Source organism: Oncorhynchus kisutch, linkage group LG20 (assembly GCF_002021735.2).
Source record: "Oncorhynchus kisutch isolate 150728-3 linkage group LG20, Okis_V2, whole genome shotgun sequence".
Taxonomy (NCBI): Eukaryota; Metazoa; Chordata; class Actinopteri; order Salmoniformes; family Salmonidae; genus Oncorhynchus; species Oncorhynchus kisutch.
This window is the reverse complement of record NC_034193.2, coordinates 27604240-27621829: the sequence shown is the minus strand read 5'-3', so window position 1 is coordinate 27621829 and position 17590 is coordinate 27604240. Positions and strand designations below refer to the sequence as shown.

The following is a 17590-nucleotide window of genomic DNA, read 5'->3' as shown; positions in this document are numbered from 1 at the left end:
GCTGGGTTTTTCATGCTTAACAGTTTCCTGTGTGTATCAAGAATGGTCTACCACCCAAAGGATATCCAGCCAACTTGACACAACTGTGGGAAGCATTGGAGTCAATATGAGCAGCATCCCTGTGGAACTTGTAGTGGCAAATCGGTTCAAATATGACACAACCAAGAACTTTGTGAAAATCAATATAGACTTTTAATACACCAGTATCATAAGCCGGAGCGATCCGCGGAACCCCCCTCTCCAGAGCTCTCACTCTTCATTTTATACCCACACATACATTATCAGTTCATCCCCCAATGCAAGTACAGTTACATCCCAATCCTGCTTGTTCAGCCCAGTAACGCCCACATCTGCTTTCGGCCAGATTATAATGATGACCAGACCTTTGCTTTGACCTAAAGATAATATACGTCCCTCTTCCTGTGGCCTGTGTTTTAGACCCTGTAATTAACTCCATGTGTCCCTCTGCATGTGTCTTTCATCTCCTCCAGCTTCAGTGTCCAGCTGCCCTGTGATTGATGTCTGTAATCCATCAGTTGGTCATTTGGCTGACCCCCTCCTTTTTCTATCCCTTTGATCCTTGTATGCCCAGCTGGTCTAGGAGTGTTTCTCAGCTATCCCATACCCCCACGGCCTTTATCTGCTTCCTGCCATATACAATAGACAATGCATTTTACCAGAACAGGAAATGAACCCATAAGTGTATCTTTCTCTTGTGTTTACTATAATCATGTATGTCATTTCTCCCACAAACTCTTTCGACATCTTGTAAAGTACATGCCGGATTAATTAAGGCTGTTCTAGGGGGGGGGGGGGGGGGGGGGCAGTGTAGAGTTCATGATCATCTCATGCACAGTAAGGTAGCTCCCATGACACTGTATTCGTAGACTGCAGTGCTCATTAGTCAATATAGGAGAGTGTTTAAATTTTTTCCTATTTCACACAAGCACTAGCGTGTATTAAATGTTTTTGTGGCATATCCCAAATCCCCCTGAGACACCCTCGGAATGTGGGGTCACAGCCAGGGCCTACCATTATCAATGGCAATCCTGGAGCAAACAGGGCCTTGCTCAAAGGTACATCAACACATTCTTTACCTTGGTGATTCGAACTAGCAAGTTTTCGATTACTGGCCCAATGCTCTATCCACTATGCTACCTGCCGCCCATTGGTATCACGTGGAAGAAAACAAGGGAAGGACTACCTGAAATTGTACAATAAGAAACACCCATTTTTGTTACCTCTCACCTTTGACCTCTCAACCTCCTTAACCCCCCTGCAGTACCAGGACTTGGAGGACTCCATGACGGACGCGTTGGTCAACGACAAGCCACAATTCGTGCGCCTCTTCACCGAGAACGGACTCAACATCCTGGACTACCTGACCTATGGGCGGCTGGAGAGCCTCTACCGCTCGGTGGCCGACAGCTCTCTAGCCTACGTCCTGCTGCAGCGCCGCCTAGGGGAGCGCCAGGGTATGACAGGCTCGCAGGCCATGCTGCCGGATGTCTCTCCCACCAAAGGGTCTGGTGGGCAGCCAGGGGGGCGGCGGCCTGCGAATAAGTTCAGTTTATTTGAGGTAAGAGATGTTTTTAGTAAATTTTTATAAAATGTACTCATTTCAAATACACTACATATACAGTGCATTCAGAAATTATTCAGACCCCTTGACTTTTTACACATTTTGTTACAGCCTTATTTTAAAATGGATTCAATAGTTTTTTCGCCCCCATCAATCTACACACAATACCCCATAATGAAAAAGCAAAAATAGTTTAAGAAATTTTTGCAAGTTTATTAAAAACAATAAAATTTACATAAGTATTCAGACCCTTTAGTCAGTACTTTGCTGAAGCACCTTTAGCAGCGATTACAGCCTCGATTCTTCTTGGGTATGTCGCTTCAAGCTTGACACACCTTTATTGGGGGAGTTTCTCCTGTTCTTCTCTGCAGATCCTCTCAAGCTCTGTTAGGTTGGATGGGGAGCGTCGCTGCACAGCTATTTTCAGGTCTCTCTAGAGATGTTAGATCGGGTTCAAGTACGGGCTCTGGCTGTGCTCCTCAAGTACATTCAGAGACTTGTCCCGAAGCCATTCCTGCGTTGTGTTGGCTGTGTGCCAGTCGTTGTCCTGTCGGAAGGTGAACCTTCATCCCAGTCTGAGGTCCTGAGCGCTCTGGAGCAGGTTTTCATCAAGGATCTCTCTGTGCCAGGTGTCCTCCAGACGTGACGTGACGCTTGGCATTCAGGCCAAAGAGTTCCATCTTGGTTTCTTCAGACCAGAGAATCTTGTTTCTCATGTTCTGTTAGTTTTTAGGTGCCTTTTGGCAAACTCCAAGCAGGCTGTCATGTGCCTTCCGTCTGGCCACTCTTCCATAAAGGCCTGATTGGTGGAGTGCTGCAGAGATGGTTGTCCTTCTGGAAGTTTCTCCCATCTCCACAGAGGACCTCTGGAGCTTTGTCAGAGTTACTATCAGGTTGTTGTTAACCTCCTTAACCAAGGGCCTTCTCCCCCGATTTCTCAGTTTGGCTGGGCGGCCAAGTCTAGGAAAACTATTGGTGGTTCCAAAATTCTTTCATTTAAGACTGATGTAGGCCACTGTGTTCTTGGGGACCTTCAATGCTGCAGACATTTTTTGGTACCCTTCCTCAGATCTGTGCCTCGACACAATCCTCTCTCAGAGCTCTATGGAGAATTCCTTCAACCTCATGGCTTGGTTTTTTCTCTAACGTGCACTGTCAACTGTGGGACCTTATATAGACAGGAGTGTGCCCTTCCAAATCATGTCCAATCAATTTAATTTACCACAGGTGGACTCCAATCAAGTTGTAGAAACATCTCAAGGATGATCAATGGAAACAGGATGAGTTAAATTTTTAGTCTCATAGCAAAGGGTCTGAATACTTAAATAAGGTATTTCTGTTATTTTATTTCATGAATTTGCAGAAAATGTCTAAAATCCTAGTTTCACTTTGTCATTATGGGGTATTGCGTGCAGATTGATGAGAAACATTTTAGATTAAGGCTGTAACCGAAAATAATTATTTTCCGAATGCTCTGTATACAAAAGTATGTGGACACCCCTTCAAATTAGTGGATTCGGCTGTTTCAGCCACACCTGTTGATGACAGGTGTATAAAATTGAACATACAGCCATGAAATCTCCATAGACAAACATTGGCAGTAGAATGGCCTTACTGAGGAGCTCAGTGACTTTCAAGATGCCAACGAGTCATATTGTCACATTTCTGCCCTACTAGAGATGCCCCGGTAAACTGTAAGTGCTGTTATTGTGAAGTGGAAACATCTAGTAGCAACAACGGCTCAGCCACGAAGTGGAAGGCCACACAAGCTCACAGAATGGGACAGCCGAGTGCTGACGCATGCTGCACATAAAAATTGTCTGTCCTCGGTTGCAACACTCACTACCAAGTTCCAAACTCACCTGGAGCTTAATGAAATGGGTTTTCATGGCCGAGCAGCCGCACTCATGCCTAAGATCACCATGTGTAATGCCAAGCGTCCGCTGGAGTGATGTAAAGCTCGACTCTATTGGACTCAGGAGCAGTGGAAACGTGTGCTCTGGAGTGATGAATCACACTTCACCATCTGGGAGTCTGACAGACATCTGGTTTTGGCGACTGCCAGGACAACACAACCTGCCCCAATGCATAGTGCCAAATGTAAAGTTTGGTGGAGGAAGAATAATGGTCTAGGGCTGTTTTTCATGGTTCGGGCTAGGCCCCTTAGTTCCAGTGAAGGAAAATCTTGATGCTGCGATTATGTGCCTACAACTTTGTGGCGAAAGTTTGGGGAAGGCCCTTTCCTGTTTCAGCATGACAATGCCTTTGTGCACAAAGCTAGGTACATACAGAAATGGTTTGTCGAGATCTGTGTGGAAGAAGTTTACTGGCCTGCACAGAGCCCTGACCTCAACCCCATCAAACAGCGTTCCAATGGTATGAATTGGAACGCTGACTGTGAGCCAGGGCTAATCGCCCAACATCAGTGCCCCGACCTCACTAATGCTCTTGGCTGAATGGAAACCAGTCCCTGCATCAATATTCCAACATCTAGTGGAAAGCCATCCCAGAAGAGTGGAGGCTGTTATAGCAGCAAAGGGGGGGGCCAACACCATATTAATGCCAATGATTCAGGAATGAGATGTTCGACGAGCAAGTGTCCAAATAATTTCGGTCATGTAGTGTACTTTGGTTGTGTTTGCACTTTTGGGTTCCATTGCACCAGGCAAGCTCAATCAGGTGAATGAACATGAATGCTATTTGAATCTAGTTCTGGAGAGTTAGTTATTTCTGTTAGATCTGGAAATGTTTAGTTGTGGATTATGGCTGTATGAAAACAGCACCTGCTGTTATTTGAAAATGGACATGACAAAACATCCCTATGCTTTTAATATGGTTTATCAGTCATTCCTCATTCTCCTTTTCTTGTCATATTATCTTCCCCCTCTGTCTTCTCCACCACCATGTCCTCTCTCCCTTTCTTCTCAGGTGTCGAGAGTCCTGGAGGACTTGATGGGGGATGTGTGTCAGCCATTTTACCACTCACCACTGGAACTGGAGAACATCTCATCCCAGAGAAAGGCTCTCAGGGTACTCTCAATAACATAGATTTTCCTTTGTCTTTCTTTCCTTTTGCATAGTTTATTTTTCTTCATTTCCCTCAATTTTCTCCTTGTATTCACTCTTTGTGGGCTTTGTACTTTGATACGTGTAAATTAAATTGCATATTTGGTCCAAGATACTTAACTTCTTTATTGGAACTCACCCCAATCATCTCTCTCTCTCTCTCCCCCTCTCGCCATCCCCATTCTCTCAGCGTGTGAGTAAGCTGTTGCGGGGTGACTGTGTGTACCAGGACAGGCGCTGTCTCTTTCCCTGGGCTAGTCTCTTCGTCTGGGCTGTGCTGCAGAACCGCAACGACATGGCTGTCTTCTTCTGGGAGATGGCAGGCGAGTCGGTCCTCAGTGCTCTGAGCGGCTGTAAGATCCTACGGGAGCTGTCCAAGCTGGAGAGCGAGACGGAGACCAAGCTGGCCATGAAGGAGCTAGCGCAGAGGTTCGAGAACCTGGCTCACGGTGAGACGAGAGGATACCTTTTTTTAATAGAAACATGAAAAGTGATCATGGAGAAGGTGTTATTTCATCATTTCATAATATTATAAAGGTTGAAAAGCGGAAAACAGTGCAGAGCCTGGTGAAGTGGTAACACTCCTCGCTCTCATCTCACATGCGACTCCCCGCCGGAGACCAGGGGCTCTATTTTAACAACCCTAACGCAATGGTAAATCTAAGCGCTGTTGGTAGCGCTTTACTGTAGTTTCAGGGCTATGCCATAAATATTGTTGCTATTTTCACAATCATAATTCTGGACGCAGTTGCTGAAGGTGGCGCGAAAGGGCTGGGTTTTGATGAAAAAACTATTTGTGGGTGTGTCATGGCTTGGCCCCTCACTGGCCAATCAGAACCTGCTCCATGGCTAAATAATGTGGTTGCTTCAAGTTTGTATTTACGGTCTTTCATGTATTGCGTTGTCATCAACTCTAATTCGAATGTTAGTCTGTTATAGCCTAGTTCGTTAAATAGCCTGCCCCATATTTACAAAACATATTGAACATGTTTGCATTCCACGTTGTAATTGCATTGCTTCAATTTGGAAATACATTGTTAAACATATGCTATAGCATTCGCACTGATATATGGGCTAGGCCAACTGTAAATTGCAGTCTGTGGACATGCCAAACGTAGTCAATGAGCAAGATTAAATTCACTCGGCTATTGCTAAGGCCTAAAAAGACTATGTATAATTCGAATCAAATTCTAATAAAAACGAAATAAAAACTTGTTTTAAATAGGCTAAATACAGTTACAGACACCATAAATGTTCGCTGTGGGTGTATAACTCAGACAAGGCAACTTAGACTATGGAGGGTTTTACGTATATCCTCACTTTTCACAGGAGCTGGATAAAGATCCAATATAAAGAGAAAGGAGAAATGTCTACTCACCATAATTGTTCCCTATGGGCATATAATTCAGACAAGGCAACTTGCTCCCAAATATAATCTTTTATAAACATTGGAACCATCTTACAGATCGCATACACACTTCTCCAAAAGTTTTTGGGGGATTTAGATTTTTTTGAATCATGTTCGGTTTTAATAACATTTTAAAACAACAAATGTCAAATGTAATGATATCATAAAATTGCTGTTGAACCAGCCTTCGTTATAGTAGGCCTAAGGTAAAGATGGGATTGGATTTTGAACATATGAAATGGAAAACAAACCGATATTTTGGTTCACCGATATTCACAGAGGTTCTCATCTCTTGTTTCATGATGGGCATGGACACATGTAGCCTATATCATGGAGGGGATTTTACACATGTCCAAAACCGGATCTGCATCGCTAAAATAATGTAGACCTTTAAATCCGTCTCTGTAGATGTATTCAGTAAGTGTTACCAGAGCAGTGAGAGTCGCTCCTTCACCCTGCTGATCAGGAAGTCTCCCGTATGGGGAGGGACCACCTGTCTAAAGATGGGCATGGCCGCCGATGCCCGCCTCTTCTTCAGCCACGATGGAGTACAGGTCTGTCTGTGTCTGTCTGTGTCTGTCTGTCTGTCTGTCTGTCTGGCTGGCATATTCTGCCTTCTAATTAAACAAAACATTTCAACTAGTGTATTCTTTTCACCGTCTGTAATCATATTTCACTGCGTCTTGGATGCTCCAGTGCATAGAATGTAACCATGTACATTTGAAGTTGTATACAGGAGCATAACATGACATCATAGGCTACAATAGATTGAATAAATTGCAAACGTCGACATCTCTATGTGCCTCCCCCCCAGTCTCTCCTGTCTCAGATCTGGTGGGGGGATATGAAGAGGAGCACGGAGGTGTGGAAACTCCTCCTCACCTTCTTCTGTCCCGTTCTGATGTACACCCAGCTCATCTCCTTCAGGTACCTTTAGTACCTCCTCCACATCCACCTCTGTCTGGGAGTGTCTGTTTTTCTGACCCAGATTAAGCCTAGTCCTTGATTAAAAGTGAATATAAATTTTTGTTTGGAAAACTGTTTCTTTCTGTGTGCTTTTCTTTCTGCTTCTCCCTCTTATCACTAGCAATGTGTGGGATTAAGTCGCTGATTACGTAAATCATGCATTGATGTCAAAGGTTAGGATTTGGCCCTCAGTACCTTAGAGTTTCAATGTTATTTATACTTTAAACTTTGTCTTTCACAGGGAATTGGAGGAGCCGGGGAAGCCTGATGAGGTTGCACAGGGTAGAGACAATGACAGCCTTTATGGAGAAACAATTTTCTCCTTCTCTGACATCAAGCACATGTAACTCTCCCTCTAAAAACCCATTTACATTGTAGTGTGTGTGTGTTAAATTGTGTACATACTGTATGTCTCACCACGTTTGCGTTCTTGTCTGTGTTGTGTACACCTGTTATGTGTTTGCATGTAAATATACCTACTATAACCTTTGGTAATATGCAAGTATGCAGTGTTTTCCACTAGTGCCGGTTGTCGGCTATACAGCTCATTAGACTAATTTTCAGCCGGCTACTTTTTCCACTTAAATTAATTAGGCAACTTTTTAATTCACTAGTCAGAAAAAGTTTTGCGGAGCCCTCTCACGCTAGAATGAACGATATGTTTCTAGTAGCTCCCGAGTGTCGCAGCAGTCTTAAGGCACTGCATCGTAGTGCAAGAGGTGTCCCTACAGTCCCTGGTTGGAATCCAGGCTGTATCACATCCGGCCGTGATTGGGAGCCCCATAGGGCGGTGCACAATTGGCTCAGCGTCGTCCGGGTTTGGGCGGGCGACGTCAAACCCGGACAAACCCGGACCCGGTCAATAAGAATTTGTTCTTAACTGACTTGCCTAGTTAAATAAAACAAATAATTGCGATCTATTGATAGGACAGGTGCCTGTCAGTCACAAAGTGAGCGATTACAGGGAAACACTACTGGTTTGACAGTCTGCTCTCACTGGGCACACACTGGTTTAATCAACTTTGTTCCCATCAACTTTGAACCAACATGGAATAGACGTTGAATTGATGTCTGTGCCCAGTATACTGTCTGTCCCGCCTCCCGGTACCTGGTAACCTGTTGTGTGTGCTGTGGTTGCAGTCAAAATTCTTTACATGGAGGGAGAGAGCATGAATTTGCACGTCCCATATAATTTGAGTGAATTTGTATGTCCCATATAAATGTGGTAACGATGAGTCGAAATCCACTTAGGCTATTGTTTTCTGGCACATTCATTTATTTTGTTTTGCGTGCAGTGTCTGCCATCAACGATGGCCTGGGGACAGTAAAGACATGCTGGGCCTGTGAATCAATTAAAGAACTACACCATATCTGGGACAGTAGAAATTCTGTTTGGGCCAGTAGATTTTGACCTACTGGCCCGACCAGCCAATTGATAAAAAAGTTAACATTGAACCCTGGCGTGTTTCATATGCAGCCATGGAGGGGTGGCACATATGCTCTTTACACTGCTTTGATTGACAAACAGCATTTCTTCTAAAAGTTGTCGAAAGGTTGTCGAACTGACTGAATAAAGTCGATCTCATCCTTGCCATTCATAAATCATACAACGCAGTTATATGTCCATGGTATCGCATCAGGACAAGTGAACTAAAGATGTAGTTTGTATTTTTGATATACAGTGCCTATAGAAAGTCTACACCCCTTTAATTTTTTTAAAACATTTTGCTGCCTTAAAATTACATCTAAAATAGATTTTTTTTTCTACAAATCTACACAACCTGAAAGAAAGTTATAGAATCCCGCCCCCCTGAAATATCAATAATTCTCCACCCCTCTGAGTTAACATTTGGTGAAAGCACCTTTGGCATCCAGTACAGCTGTGAATCATTTACATTAAGATTTTACCAACTTTACACAAGTCTTAGGGTAATATATCCAACGTTTTTGTCCAAAAATTGCTCAGCCTCAGTAAATTTGTATGGGGATCAAATCAAACTTTATTTATTTGACACATGCGCTTAATACAACATGTGTAGACTGAGACCACACCACTCAGGAACACTCAAAACCTCTTGGAAAGCCATTCTGGTGTGTATTTTACATAACAACTTGTGTAATTGTACCGAAGAAAAATAAAACCCTTCTGAGAGTTAGGTTTTCAGAGCATTGTCCTCTATAACATTTTACCTGGGCTTTGCTCCTTTCATATTTATTTTATCCTAACAAACTCCCCAGTCCCTGTCGGTGACAAGCATACTCAATAACATGATGCTTCCACCACAGCTGTTTTTTTATCCAAAACTAACAATACACTGTATTAATATAGTTTCATTAATTTAAAAACAGCACCACAACAAATTCAATAAAGTATTCAATATTTTCGCTGTGAGTTTCGGATGGAATCAAGGCATTAGAATGTACCAAAGGATAGCAAAATACAACTTGTTCTGCAAAAATCTAATGGGCACATTTTTCTATTTGGCTGGCTACTCCATGTGCTTGTGGAAAACACTGAGTATGTGAATGGACATCAATGTAATGCCTCATTGCAATATTATATTTTTACTTCAGTGAACATCATACACAGGGTCCTAATAGTCCCAGATATCATCTAAAAGGTGAGTAAAATATTACGTTCCCTCATATCTCCATTTCCCTATTTTCTCCAATGTCCCTCACTTCTTTTTAGTTGCAGATAGAGCTCCATACACTGCAAATCTACCAAGCCATACAAACCAAGTCATAGGTTCTTAATTGCCACATTTCATCAGCATACTTCAGTTCAGAATGTTGTCTAGCAGGTTTCAACATTCTGCATCATGCTATTATCGATTTTGTGCTTCATGAATGTTTCAAGTTTATCTAAAGTTCTAGTCTTAAAGAGTCTGTTATATGCCAGAAACAGGTCTATTGGTTTTGTAATGGTACAGTACAGGATATAAATGTATGTGTACATTATTACTTGATGTAAATGAGTGTGCAGTAGTTCGTGTTTATATGTACATCTTTCTTTGTTTCTTCAGGCACGCCCGACACCCCACCTAAACGGCCGTTTGTGGTATCCCGATGGCGGCAGTTTTGGTTCGCACCCGTCACTTCCTTTTTAGGCAACGTTCTGATGTACTTCCTGTTCCTTCTGCTGTTTGCCTACGTGCTATTGGTGGACTTTAAGCCGCCACCCCCGCGAGGCCCCGCTTTCGCCGAGTGTGTGTTGTACTTCTGGGTGTTCACCATCGTCTGTGAGGAGATCCGAGAGGTGGGAAGAGAAAGATGATTGAAGGAAGTGTTTCTCAATCCTGGTCTTGGGAGACCCAAAGGGGAGCACGTTTTTGTTTTTGCCCTTGCAGCACTGTCACACTTGTTTCAACAAATCAACTCATCATCAAGCCTATAGTTGAATCAGGTGTCTTAGTGCTAGGGCAAGAACTCAAATGTGCACCCCTTTCAGTCACCAGGACCAGGATTGGGTCCCTAGGACCAGCATATACTTCATTCATATTGCCCCTAACATAAGAAAATAGCCTGCAGTTGGCGCCAAAGGCAAAAAACCCTAACTTATGTAGTGTAATGTATACAGTGTCTACATATGTAATGTTTACACATTATTAACTCTTTATGGCACTTTTAATTATTGTAAGACTTCATTTAGCTAACTAGCTATATCGATTAGCAATTAGCTATCTAAAGCTGAAGAACATACGCACATCCAGGTTCCTTTCCGCAGGTGCTGGAGTTCTAGGCAAACTCATGAAAAACAGAAAGGAAAATGCTGTACACTGCTGCTCATGCTCCCAGGTGAAATGTATTAACAACGTTTCGACCCTTGGGTCTTCATCGGGTATCCAAATCCCAGGTGGGGGTGGAAGGTCCTATATGTAGGGGCAGTGACATCATCTCCGGAAACAGGAGGTAAAAAAAAATGGAATAACATAGTTTCACAATATTAACATTCAATGTATCAAAATATATGATCATACACAGGGAATGTGATCAATATTTACAGTAATATACAGGCAATATTCAATTAGGATGAAAAAAAACACAATTTAGACATATTGAAACAATAAAAATGGTTTCAAGTCAAACTCCTCAATAAGGCCAAGAGGAGACTGTGTTGAGCCTGCGGATCCAGAAATATTCCCTTTGAAGAAGTTTCCTCTCAATGTCCCCTCCCCTGTGTGACATCTTGACCATTTCTATTCCAATGTATCACAGAGAGCTAATAGGATGTCCAGCTTGTACAAAATTAGATTTTTGTCTCACCTGTCCGTATATTGCTGCGGTGCTCACTGATCCGTGTCTTAAGGCTTCTACGGGTTTTACCTATGTAAGACAGACCACAAGGACATTTCAACATGTAAATAATATTGGTGGAAATGCAGGTAATCAGGCCCATGATCACCCACCTCTGTGGGGGGGTGGAGTGGTGTAAATGAGTTACATTTGTAGGTAAAGCTGCGTTGAGTACATTGGCCACATTTGTAATTGCCCTCCGGAACCTTGTCCCAAAAAGTTTCCCTTTTCTCTGGTGGGTAATCAGATTTAACCACAATATCTCTCACATGTGGGGGTCTTTTAAAAACCATACATGGGGGATATTTAAAAATGGGTTTCAATTGTGGGTCAGTATCAATAATGTACCAGTGTTTCCTGATAACGTCCTTAAATGTCTTCCCCAATGGTGAGTATTGGGTAAAGCATGATGGACATGTTCTGCTTTTTCTTTAAGGCTTTCCAACTGTGTTAAACCTTTGAAACGATCATTGGCATGTTTTCCCCAATTGTCTTTGTACCCCCTTTCCTTAAATTTTTGTGTGAGGTCCGTGGTCTGTTTCTGATAAGAAGCATCAGAGCTGCATATTCTTCTGATACAACTGAATTGACTTATAGGGAGACTTTTAAAAAGTGGACGTGGATGAAAGCTGTTGCCTCTAAGAAGGGTATTTCTGTCCGTAGGTTTCCTATAGAGATCTGTAGAGGGAGGGTTCGTCCTTAATAACCATCATATCAAGAAAACTGATTTGTGATTGGTCAAAGTTAATGACGAAGTGAAGGTGTTCATTCATAGAGTTTAGCTAAGCATGGAATTCCAAACGTTGTTCCTGGGTGCTTGTATAGATCATGAAAATGTCATCCAAATATCTCAGAATTAGGAGAATATTGGATAGAAAAGTGTCAAGGTCTGGATTCAGCACCACCTGTTTTTCAAACATTCCTAGATATAGGAGAGCATAATTAGGAGCCATAGTGCTCCCCATCGCTGTCCTTTTTGCCTGGAGGAAAAAGTCTCCTCTGAAGAGAAAATAGTTGGAGGTTAGTGCCAGTTCAGCCAAGTCCACAGTACAATTGGTGCTGGTCAGAGCATTAGGGGGACGTTCATTGAGGTAGAACTTGAGGGCCTCTAGGCCGCCCTGATGGGGGATGTTAGTATATAGACTGGTAACATAAGTACACAGAATATAATTTTCAGGTATATGGTCCACAGATTTTTTTTAAATATATATAAAATCAATTGAGTCTCTAGTATACGTGGGGAGGGAGATCGCCCAGGGTTTCACAAAATGGTCTACAAAGGTAGAGATATTCTCTGTCGGAGATCTCTTACTACTCACAATGGGCCTGCCTGGTATAGGTGGTGTCATGTGCTTGTGAATTTTGGGTAAAGTGTATATGACAGGTGTGGTTGGGCAGTCAACTTTCATAAACTCATATTTGGTCTTTGTAATTTCTCCTTCATTCAAACATTTTGACAATTTAACATGGATCAGAGACTTGAATTGATTAGTAGGGTCCTTTGGGAGTCTTTTGTAAAATTCATAATCACTAAGTTGTTTCAGAATTTCCTTTTCATAGTCTGCTATCACAATTTGCACCTCCTTTGTCGGTAGGTTTTATAATGATACTGGAGTCATTTTTCAGTTCCGAAAGAGATTATTTCTCTGCTTTGGACAAATTGTGAAATACCTTGTATTCTTTTTTTTCTTATCCAGGAGATTATGTACATTTTTCTCAACTAGGTGGCAATAAGTTTCATTAGAGGGATTTCTTTTAGGTGGTAAAAATGTGTTTTTCCTCTTAAAATATGTATTTTCCCTTGTCATGTTCTCAGGGCAAGAGTCAGGTTCATTGTCATTCAGGTTATCAATGGGAAAAACATTAGCTCTATTTCCTGTCTGGCTACTAATATCGTTCAATAGATGAACATTGGCAGGTGCATAGAGAGCAACCCCATTACCAAAAATCTCAGTCAATCTGAAACTGTAAAAACAAAACTTGTGAAAGTCTATAACTGTTTCAAAGTCCTTGGCCTGTGATGTTGGGACAAATGATAGTCCCTTACCTAGGGCAGATGAACATGTATCAGACATAGACCTGTTGGACAGGTTTATTACTGTGTCTTGCTCCGTGTGTGGGGCGGGAATTTCGGGTGTTGCCGTCTTCGTACGTTGTCCATTTCTGCATTTCTTGTGGGGACGCAGGGAGGGCGGTGGTCGTGATGATGGCCTATTCGATGACGTAATGAGGAGTTTGACTTGAAACCGTTTTTATAGTTTCAATATGTCTAAATTGTGTTTTTTTTTTATCCTAATTTAATATTGTATGCATATTACTGTGAATATTGACCACATTCCCTGTGTATGATCATATATTTTGATACATTGAATGTTAATATTGTGAAACTATGTTATAATTTTTGTACCTCCTTTTTCAGGAGGTGATGTCACTGAGTACTGCCCCTATATACAGGACCTTCCACCCCCACCTGGGATATGGATGCCTGATGAAGACCTAAAGGACAAAACTTTGTTAATAAATATCACCTGGGATCATGCGCAGCAGTGTGCAGAGTTTTCCTTTCTGTTTTTCAATTAGCTATCTACGCTCACCCTGGATGACTGGGACTTACTTACAGTAGCATATGTTCTGACTGAAGGTAACAGTGTTTAATTGACCCATGTCTTCTCTTATCCCAGACGTTCTTAGTGGGCAGCATGATGTGGCGTCAGAGGATGAGGAAGTACATCCAGGACGTTTGGAACAAGTGTGACCTCACCGCCATCATACTCTTCATAATAGGCCTCACCTGCAGGTGGGCAACAAGATTTCACAGTAGGCTCTTATGTCATAACTGCATGGTCCAGAGATACAGTTGAAGTCGGAAGTTTACATACACTTAGGTTGGAGTCATTAAAACGAGTTTTTCAACCACTCCACAAATTCCAGTTGGTCAGAAGTTTACATACAGTAAGTTGACTGTGCCTTTAAACAGCTTGGAAAATTCCAGAAAATGATGTCATGGCTTTAGAAGCTTATGATAGGCTAATTGACATCATTTGGGTCTATTTGAGGTGTACCTGTGGTTGTATTTCAAGGCCTACTTTCAAACTCAGTGCCTCTTTGCTTGACATCATGGGAAAATCTAAATAAATCAGCCAGGACCTCAGAAAAAAATAGTCGACCTCCACAAGTCTGGTTCATCATTGGGAGCAATTTCCAAACGCCTGAAGGTACCACACTCATCTGTACAAACAATAGTACGCTAGAATAAACATCATGGGACAACGCAGCCGTCATACCGCTCAGGAAGGAGATGGGTTCTGTCTCCTAGAGATGAACGTACTTTTGTGGTAAAAGTGCAAAGCAATCCCAGAACAACAGCAAAAACCTTGTGAAGATGCTGGAGGAAACAGGTACATAAGTATCTATATCCACAGTAAAACGAGTCCTTTATAGACATAACCTGAAAGACCGCTCAGCAAGGAAGAAGCCACTGCTCCAAAACCACCATAAAAAATTCAGTCTACGGTTTGCAACTGCACATGGGGACAAAGATCGTACTTTTTGGAGAAATGTCCATTGTTCTGATGAAACAAAAATAGAACTGTTTGGCCATAATGACCATCGCTATGTTTGGAGGAAAAAGAGGGAGGCTTGCAAGCCAAAGAACACCATCCCAACCGTGAAGCATGGGGGTGGCAGAATCATGTTGTGGGGGTGCTTTACTGCAGGAGGGACTGATGCGCTTCACAAAATAGATGGCTTCATGAGGATTTGAAAATTACGTGGATATATTGAAGAAACATCTCAAGACATCAGTTAAAGCTTGGTCGCAAATGGGTCTTCCAAATGGACAATGACCCCAAGCATACTTCCAAAGTTGTGGCAAAATGGCTTAAGGACAGCAAAATCAAGGTATTGGAGTGGCCATCACATAGCCCTGACCTCAATCCTATAGAAAATGTGTGGGCAGAACTGAAAAAGCGTGTGCAAAGAGGCCTACAAACCTGACTCAGTTACACCAGCTCTGTCAGGAGGAATGGGACAAAATTCCCCCAACTTATTGTGGGAAGCTTGTGGAAGGCTACCCAAAACGTTTGACCCAATTTAAAGGCAATGCTACCAAATACTAATTGAGTGTATGTAAACTTCTGATCCACTGGGAATGTGATGAAATAAATAAAAGCTGAAATAAATCATTCTCTACTATTATTTCACATTCTTAAAATAAAGTGGTGATCCTAACTGACCTAAGACAGGGAATATTTACTAGGATTAAATGTCAGGAATTGTGAAAGATTTTGGCTAATGTGTATGAAAACTTCCGACTTCAAACTGTATAGGCCCTGTTTGAATACTTAAAAACTACACCCATGTTTCCTTGAGCAAATCGCTGATCTCATGCAGTACGTTTGGTAGAAGCAATGGGATGGACACCATATTTGAACTTATCATCTCACTTATAGATCAGGTTCCCCAAAGGAAAAGACGAAGGAACGATTCATGTTTAAGGTATACAAACAGGGCCAATGTCTAACAACATCAACTGGGAGTTGTCAGTTTGTTGTCATCTGTCATGGTATCATCATTCTATGATCATCGGGGGAAAAAATACAAAGGGAGCCACACAATTATTCCTCTCTTATTCATAATGCACATAAACAGGCCTGTATTCACAAGTGTTGCTGATTATAGTATCAATTTTGCCTTTCAGATCATAATGATTAAGATTATATGGACAGGGTGGACCTGATCCTTAATCAGCACTTACTTACCCTAAAACAGGAACGTTTCTTCATATGGACATTGATGGACAATAGAGGGTTATTTTGTCCTTGGGACCAAATTATACTCCCACATGGTTCAGTATGCTATGAATGCTGAATTCCAAATTAAGCTAACACTCCCTAGACACTCCTGCAGATATTAGAGAAATGGTTAGGTTAAAGCAATATAATAATTGCTTCACCTTCTCCTTTGATAGGGTAAGTGTAATTTCCACCATATTGCTTACACCTATCCATTATTTTCTGCTCTACAGGAGTGCCTTGGTGTATTTGGAATTAAGCCCCATTCTTTTTGTCTGAACAGGGTCATATTAATTTGTTCACACCATAGGAACACTTAACTTATTTGACAAGTTCAGATTGTCCAGGTCGGTTTCTTCCATTTGGTGCCTAATGAATACGACCCAAGAACTGTTTTCTTATGTTAATAATGAGGTGGCAAGACCCGTTTTAGCCTTTGACTTAATTTCTTTATCAGCACTATCATGTGTGATTTACATGTAAGCATATGATGTATAATTAATATTATAGGTGGCAAGACCCGTTTTAGCCTTTGACTTAATTTCTTTATCAGCACTATCATGTGTGATTTACATGTAAGCATATGATGTATAATTAATATTATAGCAATGTATCAAAGATGCAGACAGCGTCGAAGTAACAGAAGTGTATTACTAGAACAGGGGACAGCAAAACGACAGGTCAAGTGCAGGCAAAGGTCGGTATCCAGATCAGATTCCAAAAGGTACAGAACGGCAGGCAGGCTCAGGGTCAGGGCAGGCAGAATGTTCAAAACCGGGAAAACTAGAAGACAGGAACTAGAAACAGACAGGATCAAGGGGAAAAACATTGGTAGGCTTAACGAACAAAACGAACTCGCAACAGACAAACCTGTATAAATACACTGGGGATAATTGGGAAGATGGGCGACACATGGAGGTGGGTGGAGACGAGCACAAAGACAGGTGAAACAGATCAGGGTGTGACAGTACCCTGGTCATCAGCGATGAGGCCTGGGTGTCCCTAGCGGGTAACCAGCACCTCTCCTCCGGGCCATAACCCGCCCAGTCAACCAAGTACTGGAAACCCCTGCCCAGAGGTCGAACCTTCAGGAGACACCTCACAGTGTACACCGGTTGTCCATCAATGTGACGGGGGAGAGGGGTGAGCCTGGAAACAGGAGACAAAGGGCTGTGAGACATGGGTACGGGGCAACAGAAGATGAACAGCAGAGGGGCAAATGAAATGATGGGGAAAAGGCAGATTTGTGGGACTCCACCTGGAGGGTGTGGTGGTTAATTTCTTTACTATCAAATGAGGAGAGACAAACTTATCACACAAGTCAGAGTTATACTTAAACTAAATCTTTAATAGTGAGAGTTTTGCAATGGCTTGTCGACGAATCACAGTTTCTGATGATCCGTTGAGAGCGCCAAGACAAAAGTACAAAGGTCTTTTATAGCCAAGATACACCCCTTTCAACCTACATGACGAACAACA

The 17590-nt window shown here is 42.3% G+C and overlaps 1 protein-coding gene across 1 annotated transcript in view; it reads left to right on the top strand.

Annotated features, from left to right (window-relative positions):
- LOC109865191 (transient receptor potential cation channel subfamily M member 4) overlaps positions 1–17590 on the top strand; it is a 93033-nt gene that overhangs the window by 38443 nt on the left and 37000 nt on the right. The window contains exons 11-19 of the mRNA XM_020453296.2: positions 1283–1579; positions 4511–4612; positions 4839–5097; positions 6465–6610; positions 6871–6983; positions 7264–7365; positions 9597–9643; positions 10049–10281; positions 14000–14115. Coding sequence (XP_020308885.1) covers positions 1283–1579; positions 4511–4612; positions 4839–5097; positions 6465–6610; positions 6871–6983; positions 7264–7365; positions 9597–9643; positions 10049–10281; positions 14000–14115 — 1415 coding nt within the window. The remainder of the gene's footprint in view (positions 1–1282; positions 1580–4510; positions 4613–4838; positions 5098–6464; positions 6611–6870; positions 6984–7263; positions 7366–9596; positions 9644–10048; positions 10282–13999; positions 14116–17590) is intronic.